Genomic DNA, 25,460 nt, shown 5'->3' with positions numbered 1-25,460 from the left:
AATACACCATTCCCAACGGTCCGGCCGGTGGCGGTCCACCAGGGATTCAGGGATGGTCCCATGTGTGGATGAGGGTACCGCCCTTGGCCGTGGATGCGAACGGTCCGGCCGGCGAGTGCGACTTAGGTATTGCCTCATACATGGATGAAGGTACCAACCTCGGGCCGTGGATTCTGACGGTCCGGCCGGCGAATGCGACTTTGGTATCGCCTCAGTGATGGATGAAGGTACCGGCTTCGGCTCTCTATGGATGAGGGTACCGACCTCGGGCCGTGGATTGTGACGGTCCGGCCGGCGAGTGCGACTCAGGTATTGTCACAACTATGGGTGAAGGTACCGACCTCGGGCCGTGGATTCTGACGGTCCGGCCGGCGAGTGCGACTTAGGTATTGCCTCATACATGGATGAAGGTACCAACCTCGGGCCGTGGATTCTGACGGTCCGGCCGGCGAATGCGACTCAGGTAGTGTCACAACTATGGGTGAAGGTACCGACCTCGGGCCGTGGATTCTAATGGTCCGGCCGGCGAGTGCGACGTAGGTATTGCCTCATACATGGATGAAGGTACCAACCTCGGGCCGTGGATTCTGACGGTCCGGCCGGCGAGTGCGACTCAGGTATTGTCACAACTATGGGTGAAGGTACCGACCTCGGGCCGTGGATTCTAACGGTCCGGCCGGCGAGTGCAACTCAGGTAGGTACGGCCGGTTACTTTTTGCAGCCGAGGTATGTGATGCATTGAACAACGGCGGTCGTACAGAGCATTACAAATCTGTCTACCGTGAACCACTCGCCTCGCGATACCATTCCTTCACCCATGCTACTGCCGCCCTGTTTTGGTTGTTTGCGCGCTGCAGTGCCAACAACGAATCGATGTGTGCCATCACCGCGGCACGCTCGGCGGCCAACTCCAGCACTCGTGACGACATTGCGCCGGTCAGACCGCCATCTGACACAAAGAAATGGATGTCAGCGTGTCTATGTATGAGCAAATGAAATGAGTACGTACGGGTTTCCGGAGCCGGATTGAACGCATTCGTCGCAGTCGGAGCGAAGGTGAAAAATGCATCGTCTTGCTCATGGTGTGGAGCAAGGGTGCTGGTAATGTTGGCAGGGACCATCCTGTCAGGCTCGGCGGGCAACTCACGGGACTTTCCTTTGTCCTTGCGGGTGCCTTCTTCCTCACCTGTGCTGGGGCTAACGCCTCCAAGCACATTGCTCCCCGACCCCGGGGATGCCGCAACCCCGTCCAAGGGGCTGATGTCACGCCTCCAAGGCGGTGGCACCCAACCAAGTTCGCCGAACTTCGGGCCCACCGGTGCGCTTTTCTGATACCCTGAAAATTCGGGGAAGGCCGGCGCCCGGAGGGCCTTACCATCAGCGCGTCGGCCGCTCGAGGTGCTCCTGTTGTCCGGTCGGCCATCCGTGATCTCGATGTCGGAGTCGTTGCTGGCGTGCGTCAGTGGTGCGGGCGTGTATCCGGTGATCACGACGTCGGAGTCGCAGCTTGCGGCCCTTGCGCCACGCCCAGCCGGTTCGTCAGCTTGTATCTTCTGAGCGTCGGCCGGCTCGTCCGTTCCCCTGCTCGGCGGGCCCGGCGGAAGGGACCCCTCATGATCGTCGGTGGCGGTCTACCGGCAGTGAGTTTCTGGCTGCTCCGAGTGAGTGCCGGGACTTACCTCATCAGCGATTTCCATCGGGATGTTGAATAGCTTCCGGCTGTGCGCACGGCCATCCACCTCGGCGGGCACACGCTCTTGCGGCGACTACACCGAGCACAATGTGAGTATCTGCTTTGCTCGGGCAACGGTGGGTATGACACACCTCACTACGTGCAACGGAGCTCCCGGCCCGCGATGCTAGTGTTGTTGCCAACATCTTCGCGACAAGCGGATCCATGTCCTGCTGGCAGGAAATCAGCGAAAATCATTGTGAACAGACCATTGAACTTACCGGTATCTCATCCTCCGTTGGGATGCCGAACAAGCTTCCTCCCCTTCTCACCGTCGCCAGCGCTGACTTGACAGGCACCTATGCGCATGTTGGTGAGTACATGCACACCGTCAACATTCAACCGAGACTCACCTTCTCGTCGGTACCAACGTCCGAATCAACTTCCATCGGGATTCCAAATAGGCGTGGAGCCACCGACGCCGAGCGAGCACGCTCTGGACCTGCAATAGGCTAGCAGCAGCTTCCGTCAGTATGAGGCTGAACTGCTCGGCGAGAATACACGTACCACGGCCATCTCCACATCCTCTTCCTTTGGAATGTTGAAGAGCTTGCCCGGGGCGATTGGTTCCCCACTGCCACCGGCATCTGTCCTCGGTCCGTGGACATTGCGGCCGGATGCTGCGTGGGTGGCAATTGGCTGGTAGGTAGCGGAGGTTAGTATTGCTCAATTACTCGGCATGAGTCCACATACCAGAATCGCATCTGCAGGTTCTTCCTTCGGAATATTGAAAAGTCGGCCGGGCTCTTCCTTGGGAATGTTGAAGAGTCGGCCGGGCTCGTCCTTCGGAATGCTGAATAGTCGGCCGGGGACAGCCTGCCCGCCACTGTGACCGGCACCCGTATTAGCTCCGTGAACATTGGGACCCGACGCAGGGTGAATCGGCTACCGAGGATGCGTCAACTGGAGCGTGATGAGCAGATCACGGCGGTACGTACCTCATCATCAAGCCCGATTGGGCTTCTCGATGCTTGGCGGGCGTTCCGGCCGCCACGCGATCCCTGCCGACGAGTTGACACGTCACGGCCGCCGGTTTTCTTGCGAGAGGCTGGAAGAAGAGTTGTGAGTGGTAGGCCCCGGCGATTGGGCCGGGGACATACCTTGCTTGGCCATTGTCGATACGATGGGTTGAGGATACGCAAGTGGTCAGGAGGAAGAGGTGTGGCGAGCGATCACCAAGTTGATCGCCCATTAGCGCTCCCGCGGCATAACCGGAGTCACGTGAGCCGTGTGGCTGCAGTGTGGCTGCTAAGTTCGTGATCGCCGGCGCTCTTCTTCCTTTGTCTCCGCGTTCACCGTCGCGTTCTCTCATCCCGGCTCCTCTCCGCTGCACCTCCACGCTTGCTTCGGCCCCTGCTCGATTTTTGCTTTGCCATGTCTGCCGCGTCTACCACCCCCGCCACGTCAGCAACCGCGCCGGCTCCTGCCGGCCTAAGAATGCCTCGCCCCCACCTCAATCATTTCCTGGAAATCACGAACGCCAAGCTTCTGAAGATGATGGGGAATGGTTTGGTGAGGCAGGAGGATGAGGCGGCGCTGGCAGAGGAGATTGTGAGTACCCAGGGCTTCATGTAAGCTCGTCCAGGAATCTAACCATTCACCTATAGCTTGGAGAGTTCATTGATTGTGTGGTAAGTACGCACATATATCGCTCTTTCGGTCCCTGACGTTTGTGGTAGTACGGGGCGGTCCATGCAGTTGTGAGCGGTCGGACGGCGGGCGAGCCTCCCGAGCAGCGGCCGATGGTGCCGCTGTTCCTGCTCTCAGCGATTCTCGAGCTGGACCACTCGCCGAGGGAAGGCCTCAAACTGTCCCGCATCCGTCCGGACGATCCACGGGTCCTCACCTCGGCGTGGCGCAATCCTCGTGCGCCGTCTGGCCTCCCTGAACGCCCTCGCTCGCCGACCCCCGTTCCCGGCCCGTCTCGTCAGCCTTCGACGACGGTGCGCTTCCAGGACTTAGCGGCGGATTCCGACGGTGAGGAGGAGGTCCCGGTGAAGGAGGACGGGATGGATGTCGACGAGGTCGAGAAGACACCACCTCGCAAGACTAGGAAGACCGCGTCGAGCAAGAAGACGCCGGGCCCTGGACGGACCGAATCGGCGGGTACCAAGCGCAAGCGGGCGCCGACTCCTACTCGCAAATCGAAGGGCAAACAGCGCGCGCAATCACCCGAGGATGAGCAAGGCGACAACGAGCGGGCGGCTGGACATCAGGACGAGGAGACCGAGCAGGAGATGGACGAGGAGGAACACCCGAAGAAAAAGCGGGCAAAAGGTACGTCGTGTTCAGCTTGCCATTGTTGGACTCTAACCGTCATCTATACCAGGCTCAAAGCCGCCGAAGGGCATCCTCGTGAAGAAGACAGAGGAGGTCCACGGCGAGCGGGCCAAGTTCGAGATGGAGTACGTGGAGGGGAAGGTTCGGCAGCTCGTCCACCGGCGTGAGAAGGCAAGTTTCATACCCGCCCTGGGTGTCATCGCGACTCACATCTTACGCAGCCCGACCCATGCACGCAATGCAAGGGTTTCCCTTGCTACATCTCAACACCGGACGGCTACGAATTCAAGAAGGACGGCACCATGAAGGACCCACCGCCGGCATGCGACTATTGCAACGTCAAGAAGGTGAAGTGCGAGCCCATCGACACCGAGGGCACGTTTAAGCCCAAGAAGTCCCGCGGGCGTAAGGGCTCGAAGAGACGTTCCTCGGCCGGCTCTGGCACAGAGTCCGAGGGCACCGACGAGCCGCAAAGCGAGGCGGAAGCTCCGCCCACGACTGACGACGAGCTCGACCGGGCTGACACTGCCTCGGTCACGTCTCACGGCAGCCGGCGCAGCTCTCGACGGGCGGGTACACCTTCTCGGCGACCGACAACCATCGCCAAGAAGGCTGGCAAGAAGGCGCAGAAGGCGGTCAAACAATCGCCGGCCGTTACGCCGGCGCCTCAGGAGAACGCGGAGGCTGGGCCCAGCTCTGAGGTCCAGCAGAAGCCCGTGCGTACGAGGAAGACGAAGGGTCCTGTCCGGGACGTCGCCGACATTCGTAAGTGCATGTACGTCTCATTCTCGTATTGTGTGCTGATGATGCAGGTCGCATCTATCCCATTTTAGTCGCTGACAGGAAGCGTGAGTTGGTGGAGTTCGGGGGCCCGATCGATGTCCTCCAGGAGGACGACCTGAATCCAACACTCGCGGCGCTGCGCATCCGCGAGCTCCAATCGAATGTCCGGGACCTCCGGGAGCGGCTTGAGTCGATGGAGGCCAGGGACCGTGCTATGCGAGCACGTCAGGAAATTCTCGGTAAGTTCTCAATGTGTTTTGAACATCTAATGCTGATGCTTTCCAACAGCCCGGGCAATCCTCGACAGCGAGAATGTGGACTACCGCGAGCTCATCAAGGAGATGCTGGAAGAGCATGAGCCGGCCGACCAGATGTTCGTCGGCGCGGTTCCTCAATATCCCGGAGGTGCAGACCCGGTGATGAGCCCTTAGCTCACCTACCCACCGAAAACGCCATTTACGGTCGGTACGACAGTATACTAAGTCCGTATGGTCGACGCGCTATCCGTCCGTTCGAGGGAACCGCCCGATGTTCGAAGCTCAAGCGTCAATGTTCGGAACCCTTAGCGGCGAAGTCACACGGTTTAGAAGAGTCACTACATTGGTAGGACTACGGGCAAGTACACGGCTAGGTCAAACTAACTAGTGACGGCCTCGGCAACTCTCGTATCTGTGGCCTCGACCTCCACACCCATGACCACCACCCCTACCCCTACGAACAGACGGACCGGCGTCGGAGCCACGGTCAGTGTTGACGCGCTCGAGCAGGCTTTCGAGCAATCCGACAAGGGTGCCGTGCGAGCGACGCTGGTCGACTGCGATGTTGTGAATCGCTCGACCCATGGACTCGAGGTTGTCGGGCAGCTGGCGGAAGTCGGAAAGGATCAACGACTCGCGCTGATACTGTGGGTTCGCGAGAGGACGACGCTCGGCCTGGTTGACTTGTTCGAGCAGCACCAAGGTCTCGGACCAGGCGATCGTAGGGTAGGGCGAACCTAGGATATCTCCCTGGTTGCCATCGCGGTGAAAGACCTCGTCGAGGTAACGCATCAACTCGTCGATCTCGGGGAACGACCTGGGAGCAGGAAGCGTATCGTTCGCTAGTAGGATAGCCCGGCTACGGGACTCGAACAAGAAGCGCTGTTCGAAGGTCGGTACGATGGTTCGAAGGATAGTCAATGTTCGGAGGCACGTACGATCATCCAGCGGACCCCGTGGGCCCAAGCCAGCCACTCTCCGGGACTGTTGGCATCGTATCGCGGTTCGACAAGTCCCTCGGTCTTGAGGACTTCGAGGAGGCGATAGTAGCGGGCAGCATACGCTTCGGAAGTTGGGTCGAGGTGCGGCATGTTCGTGTAAGTCAGGCGAACTCCTGCGGCTGTCTCATATCTTCGAGGACTGTCACCGGCTCCGGTTATGACCTTCGCCGTTCGGGGGACGGTCGCCCGTTATTCGGAACTTGCGGAAGGCCGAGTTGGATTCTCTCATGTGTTAGTAGGTCCGGGTCGAGCGTTGTGACATTCTCCGATTGGCTGCCTTCCTTATCACTTTCATTCATCATGTCTTGTATTTCTCTTGGCTCTCTTGGTCTTCGGACCGTATTTTCCTGTATATACTCTGGGACTTGTCCCCTTCGAATCGGAGAGACCCCCTTACCCTCTCAATCTCACCTCGCACCGGCGAGGTTCGTCAGTCAGCCAGTACGTTCGAAGTCAGCAAGTTCGCCAGTCAGTCAGTACGTTCGAAGTCAGTCAGTCAGTTCGCCAGTACGTTCGTCAGCTCGTAGTTGCCCCGAGAGGCCCTACACTTCTTCTCCTGCCGTCGCTCGCCTTCCTTGTCACCGTTCGTTCGACACGTCTGTCGAAACTCCCCCTCCTACCTTCGAGGCTTAGCCCTCGTCTTCGAACAGTCTTCGACATCTTCGAAGCTCTCCCACGTCGTTCGGAGTCTTGTCCGTCCTCCTCCTTCTTACCTAGACCACTGTACAGTCCCCCGTACATCTCATAGACGCAGAGGCCTCGCATACCACTGCTCTACCTCACGGTTGGGTTTTTGTGTGGCTTTTGTGTTCTTTTCGGTCGCGTCATCTTGGAGCCCACCGCGAGGGGGATATAGAGCAAGATTCCGCCGCGTCGGAACTTCGACGTCAACCCTGAAGACTACCGAGACTACGAAAGTCCTCTTCTCGCACTCGCTATCGACAGTCGTCTAGGTCCCGGATCCGCCGCCGCCTTTCGCAGGCATAGCAACCCTCTACCAGGACCTTCGACTATCCCCTCTTCGTCCGAACACGTCGAGCTTGTCCCCGATCACGACGATCAGGAACGCTCCGTTCGAGACCAAGTACCTACTACTCCATCTCCATCTCATCCCGGACGTGCTCGAAGACTTTCGCTCTCAGACGACCTAGAGTCTCGAGTCTTTGGCTCTCCTCTACCGTCCCTAACGCCGTCGCCGCCTCTCGAAGGAGAGGACCTCAGTTCAGCCACGCCGATCACGACGCGTAGTGGAGCCACCACCTCACGTCTACCTTTACCCACTCGTCGCAGAGCGTCGTTAGCCCCTCCAGGACCAGAGTCGTCCGAGCCGCGAAGGACTTCGACCAGCGACAACCAAAACCCTTCGAACGATCCACCAAATCCTTCGAACCCTCCGAACACCGATACGAACATGTCCGAAGCAGCAGCACAAGCTTCGAAGGCGGCTTCCATGCCTGCCCGCGGTCACTCGACTGCGCCGGTCTTTGATGAGTCAGAGCCCTTCGCGTTCAACCGTTTCTTCCAGGACCTCGAGACCCACTTCACGCGATGCGGGATCACCACCAATGCGGACAAGAAGTCATGGGCCGTCCGGTACCCGCCGATACGGGTCTCGGACCTGTGGATGATGCAGCCGACGTACAAGGACGCTACGAAGACGTACGACGAGTTTAAAACAGCTCTTCGAACACTCTACCCGGGTGCTGACGACCAACACAAGTATTCGACGGACGACCTCGACAAGGTGGTCCAGGAACGTCAGAGGCTTGGTCTGAGCAACGCGCTTGACCTCGCCGCTTACTACCGTGACTTCTACATGATCTCAGAGTACCTCATCGCTCAGGGCTCCCTCTCGACGCTCGAACAAGATCGAAGGTTCCAGCAAGGCTTTCCCCCAGCGCTTTGGGGACCGATCGAGCAACGCTTGTTCATGAAGAACCCCGACCACTCGAGACGCAAGCCATGGACCTTCGCGCAGATCTACATCGCCGCTCAATGGGTCCTAGACGGCCCTACCCCCGCTTCGACGTTTCAGCAAGTCATAGTCCAATCTTCGAACGTCCCCTCAGGTCCTTCGAACGTCGCACCATCTAATTCGTCCGGCGTTAAGAACGAAGACCTCCTACCAGTCTTGCAGACGCTGATCAAGACTCTCGAGGCTCAGCAGTTTAGGAGTCGGTCCCCCGGACCACCAGGCGGTAGAGACGGCCCTCACTGCTTCTACTGCGGTCGTTCGGGCTGTCGCATCAACGACTGCGAAATGTTCGAAGACGACGCCAAGAAGGGCTTGTGCCGGAGGAACCCAGACGGCAAGGTCGTGTCGTTCGACGGTCGATTCATGAGCAGGAGAGAGGGCGAGACCCTCCGTGACGCCATCTATGAGTACGCGCGTCGCACCGGCAAGGTCGGACTTAACGCGAACGCTTCGAACGGTTCGGGCGGTGCCACTCAAGGTTCGACTACCTCCCAGCTACTCTACGAAGCGATCGAGACCCCACCGACCGCGACGTACGCCTTAGACATTGGCGAGACCCTCGAACGTATGCGAGACCAGCTGTCACATATCACGGAGGTCTACGCCCAAGAGCAGCGGAAGAAGCACGTGTTCGACGGCGTCATGATTGACAAGAGGCCGCAGCGTTCCACGGCCCGTCCTGCGAACTTGCCCACCGATAAGTCACGAGCTCCGGACTCCCGAGGCTCTTCGAAGGAGCGTACCGTGCGCTTCGCTTCGCCGCCTGTGTCGAGCCAGCAAGCAGCACCGATCGAGACCCCAACCACGCGTTCGAAGAGTGCAGAGCGTACCGGTCCACCGCCGAGAGCTTCGACGCCACCTGCAGACTCTAGGCCGAGCGTCCAGGCCTCGGCGCCACCAGCGCAGTCAGTGCCCGACAAGGAGAGTCCGATCCATCCCTTCGCAAATGTTCGGGACGCGACCTATGCACCACCGACGACCCGAAACTTCGGAGCAGCGCCTACGAAGTTTAAGAACCGGGACGGCTCGTATACGAATCTTGCACCTGTGGTTCAGGCCCAGCTAGCCGAGTCCGTCTTCAAGCGCTCCATGAGCACGCCAACGGTCCCGCTGACCATCGAGGAGTTGCTGAGCATCTCGCCCGAGCTTCGGAACCGCTATCGCGAAGCTGTGACGCCCCGAAGAGTGACGCATGACTCGAACCCGACCTCGACGAACATGGCTGTGTTCGAAGAACTTCCGACACACGACCCTGCGTTAGTAGACTGCCACGACAACGAGCTCGACCCAGACGCTACCATCATCCCAGACTCGTACGAGACGTACCTGAGGGTGTTGCCTCGAGGCGCGATACCTAGCGAACTCACTGTCGCGGCTGAGTCCCATTCGCTTCGAACGATCGACCTCACGATCGATCGTAAGGAGAAGGTAGCCTGCATTCTCGATCCCGGTTCGCAGGTCATCTGCATGTCGGAAGCACTGTGTTATCATCTCGGTTTATCGTTCGACCCGACCATCGTCCTCAGCATGCAATCCGCGAACGGTGGAGTCGACCGTTCGCTCGGACTTGTTCGAAACGTACCATGTCAAGTCGGCCCGATCACCTTGTATCTCCAGATCCACGTCATCAAGCGCGCGTCGTACGACGTACTACTAGGTCGACCATTCGACGTCATCACTGAGAGCCTGGTGAAGAACTTCGCCGACGAGAATCAAACCATCACCCTGTTGTGCCCGAACACGTCCGAACAGATCACGGTACCTACGATGCCTCGAGGACGTCCGAAGTTCCAAGAGGTTTTTCAGAAGAGGCAGTCGGGACTTTTGAACACGTAGTTCAAGCCGACGATGACGAGCAAGTCGCACTTGTAATCGACTTCGAAAACGATACCCCGTCCATTTCTGCCTATGCCAACATATCATCTCTCGAAGACCCAGTTCTCGCAGCTACGTATCTCTCCGTTCCACATACCTACTCCAGTTTTGTTTTCGATGAAGTTAGGACAGCCACCGAGGCTACGAGATCGACTCAGCATACCCCGTCATACACTTCGAAACCTTCGAACACGCAGGCATCTTCGACCACTTCTCCGAACACGCTCTCTCGTTCGAACGACCCACCTACGTATACCCGCACCGGCCATACCCACGACAGTACCACTCGTCCGAGGATGCTCCTGATGTGTCCACATTTGCACAGGCAAAATCGAAGAAGAAGTACAAGCCGGTCGCACTCAAGACGAGACCTGTTCTCGGGTCCGTCCCCGAACAGTTTCGTATCGTTCGCGACATCAAGGGAGATCCGCTCTCTACGATGCGTGAACTCAACCCCAACCCACCTCCTTTCAAGCCCGAAGGTCGCTACACGGCCGAAAGGGCAGCCATCTCGGATAAGTTACACGACGATGATCTGTTACAACCTGCCGAACGCGATCTACTTCACCACTTCATGGCTACGAACAACGACGCGTTCGCGTGGTCAGACAACGAACGTGGTAACTTCAAGTCCGAGTATTTCCCACCTATAGACTTTCCTGTGATCCCGCATACGCCTTGGGTCCAGAAGAACATCCCTATCCCTCCTGGCCTGTACAAGGAGGTCTGTTCGATGATTCGTCGCAAGATTGACTCCGGCGTCTACGAACCTTCGAACTCGTCGTACCGTTCGCGGTGGTTTTGTGTTGTTAAGAAGGATGGCAAGTCCTTGCGGATTGTGCACAGTCTCGAGCCTCTCAACGCAGTCACGATCCAACACTCTGGTGTCCCGCCGACTCCCGAACATCTCGCCGAACAGTTCGGAGGTCGAACGTGCGGAGGGATGCTAGACCTCTATGTCGGCTACGACGAACGTTATATCGCCGAAAGTTCGAGAGATCTCACTACGTTCCAGACACCGTACGGAGCCATGCGACTGACTACGCTTCCTATGGGGTGGACAAATGCAGTACCCATATTCCACGACGACGTAACCTATATCCTTCAGCCCGAAACTCCCGAACACACTGTACCCTACATCGACGACGTTCCGCTCAAAGGTCCGGCTAGCGACTACGGTGGTGAAGTCATCCCACAGAACCCTAGCATTCGAAGGTTCGTCTGGGAACACTTCCAGAACCTTAACCGGATCGTCACTCGAATGCGCTACGCTGGCGGGACGTTTTCGGGAGTCAAGAGTGTGCTGATAGCTCGAGAAATCATGGTCATTGGCCACCGTTGTACGCCTCAAGGGCGCCTGCCTGACGAATCTCGAGTCGCGACCATCCGAAACTGGGGCGCCTGTCAGACCTTGTCCGATGTTCGAGCATTTCTCGGCACGATCGGAGTGTGCAGGATATTTATCAAGAACTTCGCGCACCGGGCCGACGCGCTCGTCCGTCTAACAAGGAAGGATATGCCCTTCGAGTGGGGCCCCGCACAACAGCAGGCTCAGGACGACTTGAAGCAGGCCTTGCTCGAAAGCCCAGCACTTCGTTCGATCAACTACGACTCGACGGCACCCGTTATTCTAGCCGTCGACACGTCCTTCATCGCAGTCGGATTCCTGCTTTGCCAGTGCGACGAGGAAGACGCCAAGCGCAGGTACTACAGCCGATTCGGGTCAATCACGCTCAACGACCGTGAACGTCGATTCTCGCAACCAAAGCTTGAAATCTATGGACTGTTCCGCGCTCTTCGAGCGCTTCGAATGTATGTCATCGGGATTCGAAACCTAATCGTGGAAGTCGACGCTCGCTACATCAAGGGCATGCTCGCTAATCCTGACATCGCACCGAGCGCGAGCATTAATTGCTGGATTGTCTCAATTCTCACGTTTCACTTCACTCTCGTGCATGTGCCCGGGACTTCGCACGGACCGGATGGACTGTCCCGAAGAACGACGCAACCCGGCGATGACCCAATCGACGAAGACGACGCGTTCGAAGACTGGATCGACAACATGTACTCGTTCGTGCACATGATACAGCCTTGTCCCACCCTCTCCCACCCTTCGAGCGTTTCGGTGCTCGCGTTGACCGAGGACGGTCAAGATTTCAGTAAGGGGGAGGATGACGACGACTACGCGATAGTACCACGTTCGGACAAAGCTCGAAAGCTAGACGCACGCGTCGAGCAAGTTAAGCATTTCCTGATGACGCTTTCGAAGCCAGACGGACTTTCGCAACGAGCGTTCGAGGCGTTCTACAAGTACGCGACGCAGTTCTTCGTCACCGGGGATCGACTCTGGAGACGAAATGGTCAAGGCGCGCATAAGGTTGTCCTACCACCCGAGCGAAGGCTTCGAACATTACGCGAGAGCCACGATAGGATCGGACACCGCGGAATCCACGCAACGATCGTAGCAGTCTCCGAACGCTTCTGGTGGCCCGATCACAAGTCCGACGTAGGCTGGTATGTTCGAACGTGCGACCTATGTCAGAAGCGTCAGTTACGACAGATCCTCATCCCACCGACGGTCGCGATGCCAGCCGGACTATTCATGAAGGCGTTCTGCGACACGATGTTCATGCCTGTTTCGGGAGGCTATAAGCTCATAGCGCAAGCGCGCTGTTCTTCGATCACGTACCCCGAAGCCCGAATGCTTCGAAGAGAGACAGCTCAGACCCTTGGCGAATGGCTATATCAAGACATTGTCTGTCGCTGGGGCACGCTTGTTGAACTAGTCTCCGACAACGGCGCACCCTGGGTCAAGGCGCTCGAGTACCTCTCGAAGAAGTATCACATCAACCATATCAGGATCAGTGGCTACAACTCGCGAGCGAACGGTATCGTCGAACGTTCGCACTTCGACATGAGACAAGCGTTGTTTAAGGCTGCCGACGGAGATCAGTCGCGCTGGTCACAGGTCTTCCATTCAGTACTATGGTCCGAACGCGTAACAACTCGTCGAAGAATGGGATGTTCGCCATACTTTGCAGCGACAGGCACGCACCCGATACTGCCTCTCGACGTTATCGAAGCAACGTACCTTGTCCCACCACCTGAGACAGCACTCAACACTACCGACTTGATTGCACGACGCGCTCATCAGGAAAAATACTTTTGTCTTTTCTGATCTTATATAGACGGAATGTACAATTATGTAGCTGAAGACGCTTCAGACAAGTGACAAACTTATTCCAACTATTATGGTCGCAAAAAGGCCCAGTATTCAGGCTTTAGACAGGTTGCGTGAGCTTAAGACAAGAAGGAATACACTAGCTCTACGCTCTTTCTGTCCTTAGCTAACATCAGATGAAGGGCATCTTCTACATGGCTCAGCCGTCTTTTTTGTTCTTCTATTCATTCATTGCTCAGACACACTGGCCCTTTTTTGCCACCTCTGGGTATACTAGTATACATTCATATCACAGCGTAGTTTGTAGGGAGAACAGTACAGACATCACAGCAAATCATGACAGCAAGACGACGCAACAGAACGACTCTACGGTAGATAGCGACAGCATTGAGTACCTACTTTCCAAAGGTTGTGTAGACGTTAAATGGTAGCAAGTTGATTGATACCTGTGCGATTGCTCAGCTAAAGCCCTGTGCAAAGTACGTCACATTCTCACTCGCCTTTGGAAAGTTTCTGGTTCAAGTTGGTGCGTTGATGCGCGGCTTGCTTGATCAGGCGTTGTCGGCGATTGCTATCCACCCTACGTCAGTACCTGGCATGTACTTGCCGCGCTTCAATTGATTGAACACGAGAACTCACCATCCTGTTCTATCACTTCTTCACCTGCCTCAATGTCTTCGTCTTCGCCGCGTCTCTCAGCGTCGGGATCGACGCCGCTCTCGCTGCCAGTGTCTCCGCCTGCGCCTGTGCCAGCCCCCTCGCCATCACCCAAGTTGGCCCCCTCGGAGCCGTTGCCGTCACCACCCTTGACGTCGGACGTCTCAGCGATGACTGCCGCCGGTACCTTCCTGACACCCGCTGGCTTACCACCAGCATTCGCCGGTTTGCCGGAGCTTGTAGCCCTCGTACTGGCCGGTTTACCGGAGCTCGTAGGCTTCGCACTGCCAGGTTTAGCGGCGCTCGTAGGCTTCCCCGGGCTCTGAGGCTTGCCAGAAGTCGGCCTGCCAGTGGGCTTTGCCTTGCCAGACGTCGCGCCAGACGTCGCTGTGTAGCTCGGGAGTGGGATACCCCCGGGCGCGATGATGTTCGAGGGGTGGGGTAATCCGTTGCTTCGGGGGTAGAGGTGACATGGGTGGACGGCCGGGTGTACTATGAGAGTGGAGGGGAGACATGCCGGGGAGTGATCTCGCAACGACGCCTCAGGCTCGCCGACCTCGTCCTCGGTTCTCCAAGCCTCGCAAATCCCTCTGTTTCCGACTCGTTCCTTGGACTCTGTCCTGTCTCGACCTTGACCTCGTTCCGAATCTGCCTCACTCTCGCTCTGCAGTCACTACGCTTGCTGAACTCGTTCCGTGGTCGCCTCGTTCTCGTTCCGTGGTCGCCCTCCTCGTTCCGCAGGTTCCTGTGCTCGTTCCGCGAGCTCCTAAGCTAGCCCTGCTGATCCTTGTACTCGTTCCGCGAGCTCCTATGCTCGTTCCGTGAGTTCCTACGCTCGTTCCGTGAGTTCCTACGCTCGTTCCGCGAGTTCCTACGCTCGTTCCGCGAGCTCCTAAGCAAGTCCTGCTGATCCTTATACTCGTTCCGCGGGGTCCTATGCTCGTTCCGCGAGGTCCTAGGCTCGTTCTGCAAATCCCTGTACTCGTTCCGCGAGTCCTCGTCCCCGATTACGTGGCGCTGCGTTCGTCCGAAAGATTCTTGATAGCCCGAGTAGATCACTGATGACCAACTCGGGGAGATGCCCTCAGCTCCAGAAAATGTGATAAGAATGGATGTGAGCCAGGCTCGCAGCCGTAGATTCGGAGTGGGGAGAACTAAGGTATGTACATGTCTTCGTGGCACTCTATGCCGCGAAAGCTGACTAAGAGTCCGTAGTTACTATATATGGTAAGTCAAACGAAATCGCACCAAGTCCAATGTGTACAGTATGCATAGGGTTTCGGAGGGAAGGCAAGGAGCTGTCCTTATGCTCGGAGGGAACGGCACTGCTCGGAGAGAGCTGAATGAGAGAAATACGTACTGTCCGGCCCTATGTGGGAGGCACTCCCCACATCTCCCCCATACTCGAATTGTGACCGTCCCCGGTCACCCACTCAGGCTGCGGCAACACTAACCGAGAGCAATCCACTGCGACATGAATGTCGCCAGTCCGCCCGCTTCACGGTCCTCTATATCGCATCCCCAAGTTCCGCCGACGCCGTCTGTGCGATCCTCGTCCTCGTCGAGCCAACCGCAGTCTCGATTCGCCTGGGTGATCGCCCTCTCCGCGACCGCACACGGTAGGTACTCGACAATCCACTGCCCGTAGTTGTCGAGGTGGCAACAGCTAACCAGCCCGTCATCATGTGCTTCCTCCGGGGTGTTCAGCTCGGCCGACTCAACGAGTAGGCACTCTCGCAGTCCACGTTCTCCCACATCGACCACCCTGTCCGGCTGACCGCCAGGTCTACCTCCTCTCCGAGGCTCCCCCATACTCGGATTCGCACTCTGTGGTTGCTCACGTTCCGCTGGACCGCACGCCTTCGGGTCTCCTCGGCCGCCTGCTTGCCCCGTCTCGCACTGCGTCGAGTCCTCGCTCCTTGGGCTATCCGAGACCTCTACCCCGAGTCGTATGCGCTCGCGTACCAGGAACTGCGCTAACCATGTGTTCCGCTCGGTGTCCTTGTCAACGGTGCGTGTGTCGTCCTCGCGGGTCCATTCCTCTGTCTGCTCAACTTCGCGCAGAGCGGCCTCGGCTTCGGTTCGCGGAAGGTATCCCCATAGCCGCCGCCCGTCCTCCGCAATGTGCCAGCATGCGATGAGGTCATCCTCGGGTGTATCGGCGTCGAACTCGCCAAACTCACCCAGCAGCCAGGCATCCTCAGGTACGTCTTGACTCGCAGACTTGGGCTCGTAGCTATCCGTCCTAACCTGTGGACCATCCGCGCCGTGTCCCGTTCGCGGTCCCTGCCACGGTTCAATCGGTGGGTCATTGGCCCTACTGACTTTCGTGCCGCCTGTGCCCTCAGGCGTGTAGCTCGGTTGGTCGGTGGTCACGTCCTGTTGTTCCTCGTGCGTGGATTTCGGCAGTTTCCCCCCTCCTCGTTTCGTGTCCTCCTGATCATCTCCATCCTCGCGGTTCCCCTTCTGCCGTGTCGTAAGCCGCCGGACGTCCTTGTCGCGACTCCCCTTACTCCACTCGAGGCTCCCGAGATGTTCCCTCTCGCTCCGCATGGGTGCTCCTTGTCCTGTCGTACGTCGACGCCCTGGTGAGTTGCCTGGATCCTCCGAGGCGCTCACGAGCTGACAGATCTCCGTGAACCCCACCAGTAGTACCGCGTCGCCTTCGCTACCCTGCTGCGTGTTCCCACTCGTCCGTTCGCGCTCGGAGCGCGCGATGTCCTTTTGCGTGCTCGACAACCCTTTCACTGCGGCTGTCCGCCTCGTCGCCCCCCACGTTTCGCCACGGCCGGTGCGTTCATCAGTCCACTCCCCCATACTCGGCTTGAGACTCGCGCCCTGGTTCGCCTTGCTACCTTCGCACACGAGCGTATCTGTCCGGTGTCCTTGCCCCGGTATGTCTGCGGAGTCCGTGAACCGTTCATTTTGCTTGCTGATCTCGACAAACAGCGATTGTAGCACCGGTTCGCTACCACCGTCCTTGCCCGTGATCTCGCACCCGCCGCGCCCATACTCCCTCCGTGTGCGTGATGTTTCTTCTGCCATGCGTCGCTGCCACGAAATGTCTAGTACGTCCCTGAAGGAGTTGGTCGACTGACTGATCTCAGCGATCTTGACCTGCCAAGCCGCGTCGCCACCACCCTCCTCTGTGTGCGTGCGCGTTTCCTCACGCCTGGTGCGTCCGTCTTCCCTCCGCGTGCCTGATGCTGCTCTCCCTGACGCTTGCCAGCCCCGCCTTGTCTCCCCACGGGTCTCGCTATCGCCAGCGCATCCGCCCTCGAGCTCCCCTTTATTCCGCTTCGAGCTCGCCCCCCGGTTCGCCTCGTCACGACCATGTACGTGTCCATCTCCCTCCCCCCGTCGCCACGGTATGTCCTTCGTGTCTGCCCAGAGTTCGCTCGGTTGGCTGATCTCGAACAAGTTCACTTGCAGAACTGCTTCGCCATCGCCATCCTTCATGCGCTCGCCCGCATTCCTACGCTGGGTACGTCCGTTCTCTCCTGGTGTGTGTGTCGATGTTCTTACTTGACCCTGTCGTCTCGCAACCTCCCGCATCTCGCTAGGTTCAGTGTTTTCGTCCGCCGGCTCGGGATCCCCATCACTCGCCAGCAAGCTCCTCGCTTGGTTCGTCTCGCTGTGCGTCCGTGCTGCCCCCTGCGCCGCAGAACGTTCTGGGGGTACGTCTGCTAACTCCACGAGACCTCCAGTTCGCTCATTGACCTCGTCCTGGTTCCTCTGCAGTAGCATGACTGCGGACTCGCTGCCCTGCATGTGCTCTCTCATTCCGCCATGCTCGGTCCGCGTGTACTTGCTTTGCATGAGCGATGATATCCCTATCGCAGGAAGGGTCCCGCGACGGCCGACGCGCTCGTGATTCGTCTCGCTCGAACTCAGCTCCAAGTCAGTTGCGCCCAAGCACCGCACACTCCCCGCGTAGGCATTCCCTCCGGCGAGGTCCTCGTCTTGTCCCTGCTCGCGTTCCTTGTGCCCCGGACCGTCTCCCGCACACCTCTCAACTTCGCTTCGCTGCGACACGACGTGGCTTGATCCAGCCCGCGGCGCGTCCTTGCCTGTCGCCTCCCTATCCTCATCGACTCGGCCCCTGGTCTTCATCCCGCTCGGTAACTGCTGCTCGCCACCATCGGATTGTCCAACCGCGGTGTTCGCCCGTCCCTGGTCTAGACTCGTTGCAGGGTCCCCGTCTGGATGTACGCGGCCTTCTGGCTCTGACTCGGTTTGTTCGCCGCTCAGCTCCCGGCCTTGCATGTAGTGGGCATTCGCGACGGCCTCACCATCGCCTAGCTCGCCACGACTCGCCGCTTCTGAGAGGTCTGACACCGACCTTCCGCCGTCAGATACTCGCGCTCTGCTCGTCGACTCCTCACGGTCCCCGCCCTGCTCGCTCTCGATACTGATGCGGCCATCTACCGCAAGTACACGGCGCCCGACATCCCCACTCTTCACCTGCGTGGCGACTTGCGGCCCGCCTAACTGCCCCAGTTGGCCGGACGCCGGCTCGTCGCACCCCGACGGTGTTCTAGGTTCGACTCGAAGTTCTATAGTCCCAACCGCCTCGCCGCACTCGGTGTCCGCGTGAATGGACTCCGTGTCCCCCTTACTCAGTCCGAGACCTTTCCACTCGTTGTCCTCGGCACTGGGAATACCGACGCTTCCCTCCGCAACGACTTCGGGCTCTACTGCTGCACACAGCCTGCGATCTCCCTCCTTCCGCCGACACTGCGCCCGATCGACCTGCTCTCCCTCTGTGGCCCTGGTTCGCTCTCCTTCGTCGCTTGTTGCGCCGCTCACGTCTGCCTTCGGCAGACACTTGGCTCGCCACTGAGTCGTCTGCCTTCGATCATTCGGAGCTGTACAGGTCCCCGCGTGTGCCATCCTCCTCGGATCGCTGGGATACCCCCCGTCGCCTCCTGTAGCGGGTGTCGCTAGATGATGTTGCGTGCGAACAGGCCCCTCCGCGACTCGAGAGACTAGCAGCCCAGCAGGGAACTGCGCAGGCCCTGGTTCGTGCAATAGAGTGGCCGTCGCCATGGATCCTTTCTTGCCCAGCTCGGCCTCCTCCGACTGCTCCTTGACGCGGACCTCGGCATGCTCGCCGTCGGCAGTCTTATGCCTTCCCTCCGGAAGCACGGGCATGCGCATAGGACTGGTCGCTCTATACGCCCATCTCTCGAGGCCTTCCTCATCCCTGGTTCTGGCCAGCTGCCCGCGTCTACGCGTCTCGTCTGCGTGCTGCCGGCGGACGTCCCGGCAACCGACTGCTCTGAAAACCCGTCTCACGGCCTCCATGCACGCTCCGACCTGTCCTTGTTCCCTCCGGCGGCCCGCGTCGAAGCCGGCGTACACTTTCCCGCCTCCGGGTCTGCCTGCCAACGACTTGCTAACACCGCTCAGTGCGACTGCCGGGCTCTCCATTGCACTCCCCAAAGTTTCCTGGGCTCTCGCTCGCGCCTTCTTGCTGGTACTACGGTGCGCGCTCCCTCCGCAGTCGACATGTTCCTCCTCCGTGGAAGTACCTCCGCACAGTCGTGTTCCCTCCGCAGTCCGCTCCCGCAGCTCCAAGTCGTCACCTCGGGCTACAACCTCTTGTCTCACAGCCTTCAGTCGGTCCTTGAACTCGCCTCGTCCCTTCCGGTTGGGCACATCCTTGAATCCCGCCCTTGTCGCGCTCGCAATTACTCGACTCGCACTCCGGTCCGCCGCGCTTCGATCTCCTTCTTTCCTTCCATGCTGGGTGCTTTGCTCGCCTAGCCGCACGTCCGCCCAATCCGCGTCCGCCCGCTCTCGGTCCTGAGCTTCGCTCGCAGTTCCTTCCGCGACGTGGTTACCGGCAATCGCTGTGAGTCTCGCACCTCGTCGCGTAAATCCTCCCGTTGACCTGTGTCCGGACGTTCGCGTTCCTTCCGCTCGCTCCTCCCGTACCTCCCGTTGGCCGACTGGACTTGCAGTCCATTGTCTCGATCCGTCCAGAGACCCATCTCGCTCTCGCTCTTCCCTCCGGCGCATGTCCTTCCCGAAACTCGCCCGTTCCACATCCTCAGCTGCTAGGCCATCCGTGGCCTCTCTTCTGTACACGCGTCCCGCTCGTACCCGGCTATCTCGTTGATCCGGAGTCTTCTGGAGGGGAGCGACCCATGGCCCTCGTTCCTGCGCCTCGTCCCCATCGTCCCTCTCGACGCTCTTGAACTCGCCGCCTGCCTGTCCCCCTGACGCTCCGCTGCTGGAAGTTAGACGGCACGCTCGTACGTCGCGGTACAGCCCGCATTCGCCACCCTGTGACTGTCTATGGTCTCCTTGACCAGCGATCCTGTGCGTTCTCCGACACATGTCATCTTGGAAGCTCGTCCTCGCCGCATCTGTAGCTGCTTGACTCTCGGCACTCTCCTCCTCGCATCCAGTTCGCCTCGACGCGACGTACCGACACGGGATGAATAGGGAGTAGGTGCGCCATGGCTCTCGCGCGTCCGTCGTAGTTCGATCTGCTCGCCTGTCGTAGTTAGTCTCACAATCGATGTTCTTGACCTCGACCCCCCGAACAGCGCTTCGTCCTAGTCGAATGCCCGGCCATGCGAGTATTCTCTCCGGCGTCCTCCTCGCAGTCTCCGAACTCGCCCGCTGGCGTCTGCCCGGACTCTCATCGATATCCGCGCCTGCTGGATCGTGCTCCTTCAGTCGCGAGTATTCCGGAGACTCACTTGTGCCGAGAGTCGCCCGTCTCTCCGCCCTCTCAGGTTGACCTCGTTCGTCTGCGCGATACTCCGAGAACGCGTGGATATTCGGCGCACCACTGAATCGCTGGCTACGAGCGTTCGCTTCACGTCGATCTGGGTCTACTGGGTCTTGGACCTCACGCGCCGTTTCTTCCGAGCCCGATCTTGCCATGGGGTGACCGTGGACCGCCGCTAGGGTTCTCGCGCACTTCCAGAGAAAAACATGCCCACAAGGGCGACTAGTATTGACGAGACGCGGGAGTGGAGAGAATGTACGTGCCGACTCAGCGGCCTGAGCGACCAGCGAGCCGCCAGTAGGCTGTGCAGACCGTGGTTCCGGCGCTTGGGCGATCGTCCCTCGCCTCAGTCCTTTCTCTACCGACTCTGCCTGCAACTGCTTGTGGTCCTCGCTCCGGATCTCGTCGTACTTCCTCTCGTCCATCGCGATCACGCTCTCTTGTTGAGCTCTCGCCACGTCAGCACGCTCCCGGCCGCACTCGCATCCATCGCCGCCCTCCTGCGTGCCCGAAAGAGGCGCGTCCTCAGCTCCGAGCTCGAATGCGCTCGTCGCATGCTCCCCCGCACGCAAGACAGAATTCGCGGAGGTAAGCGGGCATTCTTGGTAAGGGTGGGCTGTGATGCAGTTCCTACAGGTGAGTGTCACCTCCACTGTCCGAGATACGTCCTGTCTGAACACCTGCGCTTCCTCCGCCCGTCGCTCCCGCGGCTCGCGTGTATCAAGCTCTCTTGCCATCGCGCCGTCCCACCCTAAGGTAACGTCCAAGACATCTGACGCGTGGCCCGCCTCCGTCTGCATACACGATGCGCCTCGTGGAATTGACTTGATGCCTTCGATTTGCGAGGGGAGTGGACGGCTTGTCGTAGGGGTTCGTCCGGTATATCTGTCCTCTATCGCCGTCGCAACTCGCCTGGACACCCGTGACACCCCTACAGCTCGCTGATGTAGCGGCGGCCGATTGTTTCCGAACCTGAGGACTCGTCCTGCCGCTGCCCAGGATTCTCCGACCTCCGTCTGCTCCCTGTCGCATGTCCTACTGGCTGCACTCGGTGCCTCGCCGCCCGTGATTCTCTTCACCTCACCACCTAGCTTGCTGTTCAGACCGCGGCCTTGCGCAGTACGCGTCGCCGCACGATCCTTGCATGCCTGCCCCGCCCGCCATGATTCTTGTGCCTGTGTCCTCAGCTCGTCTCGCTCGTTCGACGCCTCGCCTGTGCCGTATCCAGGTATCTCCGTTCTTCCGTTCTTCCCTCGTTCGATGACGCTTGCACTGGAGTACTCATAGGTCCGCACTTGATCAACGCCGTGTGGCACATCCGGTCCTCCTCGATCTCCTCGTATTGACGCCAGTACCTCGCCGAACGAAGACGTTTGTCGGCTACCGACCACTGCAAGGCACGCGTCGCTCGCCGTATCGCTTCCGCCCGTGAGTCCGACCTCCGCAGTCATACCTTGCACCTGCTCTGATGCTCGCGTTTCCATTCCAGTCCGCTCCTCGGGTCGCTGGTCCTCGTCCCCGACCACAAAGACTCGTTTCGGCACCGCCAGCAACTTTCCGACCTCCTCTCTCTCGGCACCGTGGCGATGCACCTGGTACTCGCGGTAGTCTGTCGTGTACGTCCTCGTCACAGCCTCGACCTTGGCCCATGACGTCCGCTGGCCTGACCCCCGCGCGTGCCCGTCTTGCGTACACAGATCCTCGTATTCGACGCTAGTGACGGTCGTTGGCCCCGTTCCCTGAGTCCCATGCTCGCTTGCTTGGTTACTCGCCGGACTCCAGGATCTGCCGGTTGAACGTTCGCTCCGGCTCTCGTTTCCTGACCTCTCAAGTGTCCTCAGGTTGACGTTCCCTTGACAGGCCCCGACCCTTGAAGTCGCTCGCCTATCTTCCGTCACGACACGCTCGTATACGCTGAACTGGTGCAGTGATGTTCGCCTAGCTGGTTGCTCGTGTCGCCCTCTGCTCGCCACTGCAACTCCTTCCGACCTGTCGTACTGGTGCGCCGTCGATTGCTCCGAGTTCGCGCGACCAACAGTCGTGTCCGAAGGTACTGCGTCGCTGAACTGTGTCGCCTTGATCCTAGCGAGTCTATCTCCCGCGGGCTCGTCGACTCGCTCAAACGCCCTTGCTGTGAGTCGAAATACTTCGAGGAAGAGGTCGTCGAGTGAACGTAGACTGTTGTCCGACGTGCCTGTAGGCACCTGTGTCATAGAGCTTGCATTACCCATGTACACTTCCCAGCTACTTCCTCTACCCATCGTGTGTCGCCTTCCCGAGACGGCAGTTACACCTCCGTGCGTGCCTCCAGATTGCCCGCGAATCCTGAAATCGTCGGTGCTCGCGTTCATCCCGGGTCTCGTCGTCACGGTGAGGCTCTCGTGCGGGGTAGTTCCTTCGTGTTTCCCTGCCGTAAGACTTGCTACTCCATTCCAAAACTCGCGAAGCGTGAGTCGGCAGCCTCGGTGAACATGCGAGCGTACGGTGACGTGGGCACCCGAGTCGGCTGTCCTGCCAGTACCGCGAGAGGTGTCCTCGACTAAGTCGCTGCCCGTACGCACAGGAACTGGCTGAGCTGGTCGAGTTTCGTGAACGCTGCGGCTCCGCATAGGCTCCGTGGACTGGGCAATGGTGCTGCTTGCGACGGATATGTGCGTTGCGAGACAGTCGTCGCCTACATGTCCCGTCATTCGCTCGAAGCTCACCGCCGCGCGTCCCGTGGCTCGTTCGCTCGTCTGGGTTGCAGATGCTGACGCCGTGAAGAAGCCGTTGAGTGCGTACGTGCTGTCATCTCCGAGACGACTACTCTCCCACTCCGTAATAGACTTGAACCGTACCGTTGCGCCGGTTGATCTCGCGACCACGTCCGCTTCGCGCGCCAGTGTGGATTCCGCATGCACTGTAACAGTGGACTGGTAATGGAGGTGGAAGTAAATGTTGGCTCGCCTGTGCACAGTCTCCGTAGTGACCCTGGCCGTGTCTGGATCGCGCGCGAGCCCGAGTCGTTCCGCATGTGATGTACTCGTAGTAGATGGGAATGAATGGATTGGATTGTGTATGCTCGCCTGTGCTGTGGGTGCGATGACGCGAAGCCGTAGGCGGAGCGGAAGAAGCATGAATAAGGTACCACCCCTCGCGGTGGGCTCCAGTTGTGTAGCTCGGGAGTGGGATACCCCCGGGCGCGATGATGTTCGAGGGGTGGGGTAATCCGTTGCTTCGGGGGTAGAGGTGACATGGGTGGACGGCCGGGTGTACTATGAGAGTGGAGGGGAGACATGCCGGGGAGTGATCTCGCAACGACGCCTCAGGCTCGCCGACCTCGTCCTCGGTTCTCCAAGCCTCGCAAATCCCTCTGTTTCCGACTCGTTCCTTGGACTCTGTCCTGTCTCGACCTTGACCTCGTTCCGAATCTGCCTCACTCTCGCTCTGCAGTCACTACGCTTGCTGAACTCGTTCCGTGGTCGCCTCGTTCTCGTTCCGTGGTCGCCCTCCTCGTTCCGCAGGTTCCTGTGCTCGTTCCGCGAGCTCCTAAGCTAGCCCTGCTGATCCTTGTACTCGTTCCGCGAGCTCCTATGCTCGTTCCGTGAGTTCCTACGCTCGTTCCGTGAGTTCCTACGCTCGTTCCGCGAGTTCCTACGCTCGTTCCGCGAGCTCCTAAGCAAGTCCTGCTGATCCTTATACTCGTTCCGCGGGGTCCTATGCTCGTTCCGCGAGGTCCTAGGCTCGTTCTGCAAATCCCTGTACTCGTTCCGCGAGTCCTCGTCCCCGATTACGTGGCGCTGCGTTCGTCCGAAAGATTCTTGATAGCCCGAGTAGATCACTGATGACCAACTCGGGGAGATGCCCTCAGCTCCAGAAAATGTGATAAGAATGGATGTGAGCCAGGCTCGCAGCCGTAGATTCGGAGTGGGGAGAACTAAGGTATGTACATGTCTTCGTGGCACTCTATGCCGCGAAGCTGACTAAGAGTCCGTAGTTACTATATATGGTAAGTCAAACGAAATCGCACCAAGTCCAATGTGTACAGTATGCATAGGGTTTCGGAGGGAAGGCAAGGAGCTGTCCTTATGCTCGGAGGGAACGGCACTGCTCGGAGAGAGCTGAATGAGAGAAATACGTACTGTCCGGCCCTATGTGGGAGGCACTCCCCACATCGCGCTTGTAGTTGCCTTGCCGGGCGTAGTGGCAGCAGGAGTTTTGCTTGACGGCTGTTTGGCAGTCTGCGAGAGGCTGGTAGGCGTGCGAGCGATCGCTTTTCCCGTAGTCGTAGTCGACCTCATGCCGGCACCACTCGACGATCCAGCTGCAGAGGCTCCGGATTCTCGAAGCTGAGCCACAGGGATGAAGCTCTCTTGCTCATCATCCTCTTCTTCTTCAACAGCAGCCGGACCTGTGCTGAGACGACTCCTTTGCACGGAGAGTTAGCAATGGTTCATGTGGTACAGTAATTACCTTACTTCACCCGTGCCCATATTATCCGCCGTGTCTCCTCGTAGTAGGGACGTGCATCGCTTCGCAGGGTTTGAAGTATGGCCATGAGTGCGTCCCACCTAAAAGCAGAACGAGTGAGTATATAAGCTGTAAGACGCTGTCAGAAGACCACTCACTTGGGCGCGAATTGCTTGTTAGAAAAGAAATTTGCCTGTCCTCCCGTCGCGACCTCCATGAGCGCAGACTCAACCTGCGCCATTATTGTTGTGTGTGCGTTGTATTCACTCATAAGCGGACGGAACTTAGCAGAGAAAGTGAAAGCTTACAGCGTTGCACGTTAGCGCGATCAGATTGTCAGGGACTTTGCTGAAGTCGTCGAGCGCAGCGCTCAAACTCGCTTCCCCGCGCCCGGCCAGGCCCCAGTGCTGGTAGATGAGTTCTGAGATGGACTCATTACGGAACGGCTCCAAACGGTTGACCGCGCTCAGCTAACAACATCAGTTAGTTCGAAGATCTGTGAGTGAACAAGTTACCTGACCTTCC

General features: G+C 58.9%; 5 protein-coding genes across 5 annotated transcripts; 1 reads left to right on the top strand and 4 right to left on the bottom strand.

The window, feature by feature from the left end:
- Positions 1–758: 758 nt before the first annotated feature.
- Positions 759–2,845, bottom strand: B0H18DRAFT_1219498 (uncharacterized protein; the record flags this gene model as incomplete). Its single annotated transcript, XM_048036717.1, has 10 exons — positions 759–949; positions 1,010–1,631; positions 1,680–1,766; positions 1,825–1,902; positions 1,954–2,031; positions 2,086–2,184; positions 2,240–2,371; positions 2,426–2,617; positions 2,671–2,780; positions 2,833–2,845. 10 exons carry the CDS (start codon positions 2,843–2,845, stop codon positions 777–779), a joined length of 1,584 nt encoding a protein of 527 aa, XP_047884450.1. The 3' UTR covers positions 759–776.
- Positions 2,846–3,006: 161 nt separating this feature from the next.
- B0H18DRAFT_1219497 (uncharacterized protein) lies at positions 3,007–5,226 on the top strand (the record flags this gene model as incomplete). The annotated part of the gene is made up of 7 exons (XM_048036716.1): positions 3,007–3,283; positions 3,340–3,363; positions 3,412–4,009; positions 4,062–4,153; positions 4,234–4,777; positions 4,846–5,034; positions 5,084–5,226. The coding sequence occupies exons 1-7, from the start codon at positions 3,107–3,109 to the stop codon at positions 5,224–5,226; spliced, it is 1,767 nt and encodes a 588-aa protein (XP_047884449.1). The 5' UTR covers positions 3,007–3,106.
- Positions 5,227–17,162: 11,936 nt separating this feature from the next.
- On the bottom strand, positions 17,163–19,080 carry B0H18DRAFT_1071771 (uncharacterized protein). Its single transcript, XM_048031220.1, has 3 exons — positions 17,486–19,080; positions 17,305–17,418; positions 17,163–17,225 (listed from the first exon to the last, which is right to left on the bottom strand). Exons 1-3 carry the CDS (start codon positions 19,046–19,048, stop codon positions 17,217–17,219), a joined length of 1,686 nt encoding a protein of 561 aa, XP_047884448.1. The 5' UTR covers positions 19,049–19,080; the 3' UTR covers positions 17,163–17,216.
- A 1,866-nt stretch (positions 19,081–20,946) lies between these two features.
- Positions 20,947–22,356, bottom strand: B0H18DRAFT_1071766 (uncharacterized protein). The gene is made up of 3 exons (XM_048031219.1): positions 21,976–22,356; positions 21,212–21,914; positions 20,947–21,122 (listed from the first exon to the last, which is right to left on the bottom strand). The coding sequence occupies exons 1-3, from the start codon at positions 22,134–22,136 to the stop codon at positions 21,117–21,119; spliced, it is 870 nt and encodes a 289-aa protein (XP_047884447.1). The 5' UTR covers positions 22,137–22,356; the 3' UTR covers positions 20,947–21,116.
- Positions 22,357–24,616: 2,260 nt separating this feature from the next.
- On the bottom strand, positions 24,617–25,176 carry B0H18DRAFT_1130537 (uncharacterized protein; the record flags this gene model as incomplete). Its single annotated transcript, XM_048035486.1, has 3 exons — positions 24,617–24,893; positions 24,944–25,036; positions 25,094–25,176. The coding sequence occupies 3 exons, from the start codon at positions 25,174–25,176 to the stop codon at positions 24,617–24,619; spliced, it is 453 nt and encodes a 150-aa protein (XP_047884446.1).
- Positions 25,177–25,460: the final 284 nt, after the last annotated feature.

This window comes from Fomitopsis serialis (genome assembly GCF_022376445.1).
Source record: "Fomitopsis serialis strain Sig1Antser10 chromosome Unknown B0H18scaffold_517, whole genome shotgun sequence".
In the NCBI taxonomy this organism is placed as follows: Eukaryota; Fungi; Basidiomycota; class Agaricomycetes; order Polyporales; family Fomitopsidaceae; genus Fomitopsis; species Fomitopsis serialis.
The sequence above is the reverse complement of the archived record's forward strand: the minus strand, read 5'-3'. Positions and strand labels throughout refer to the sequence as shown.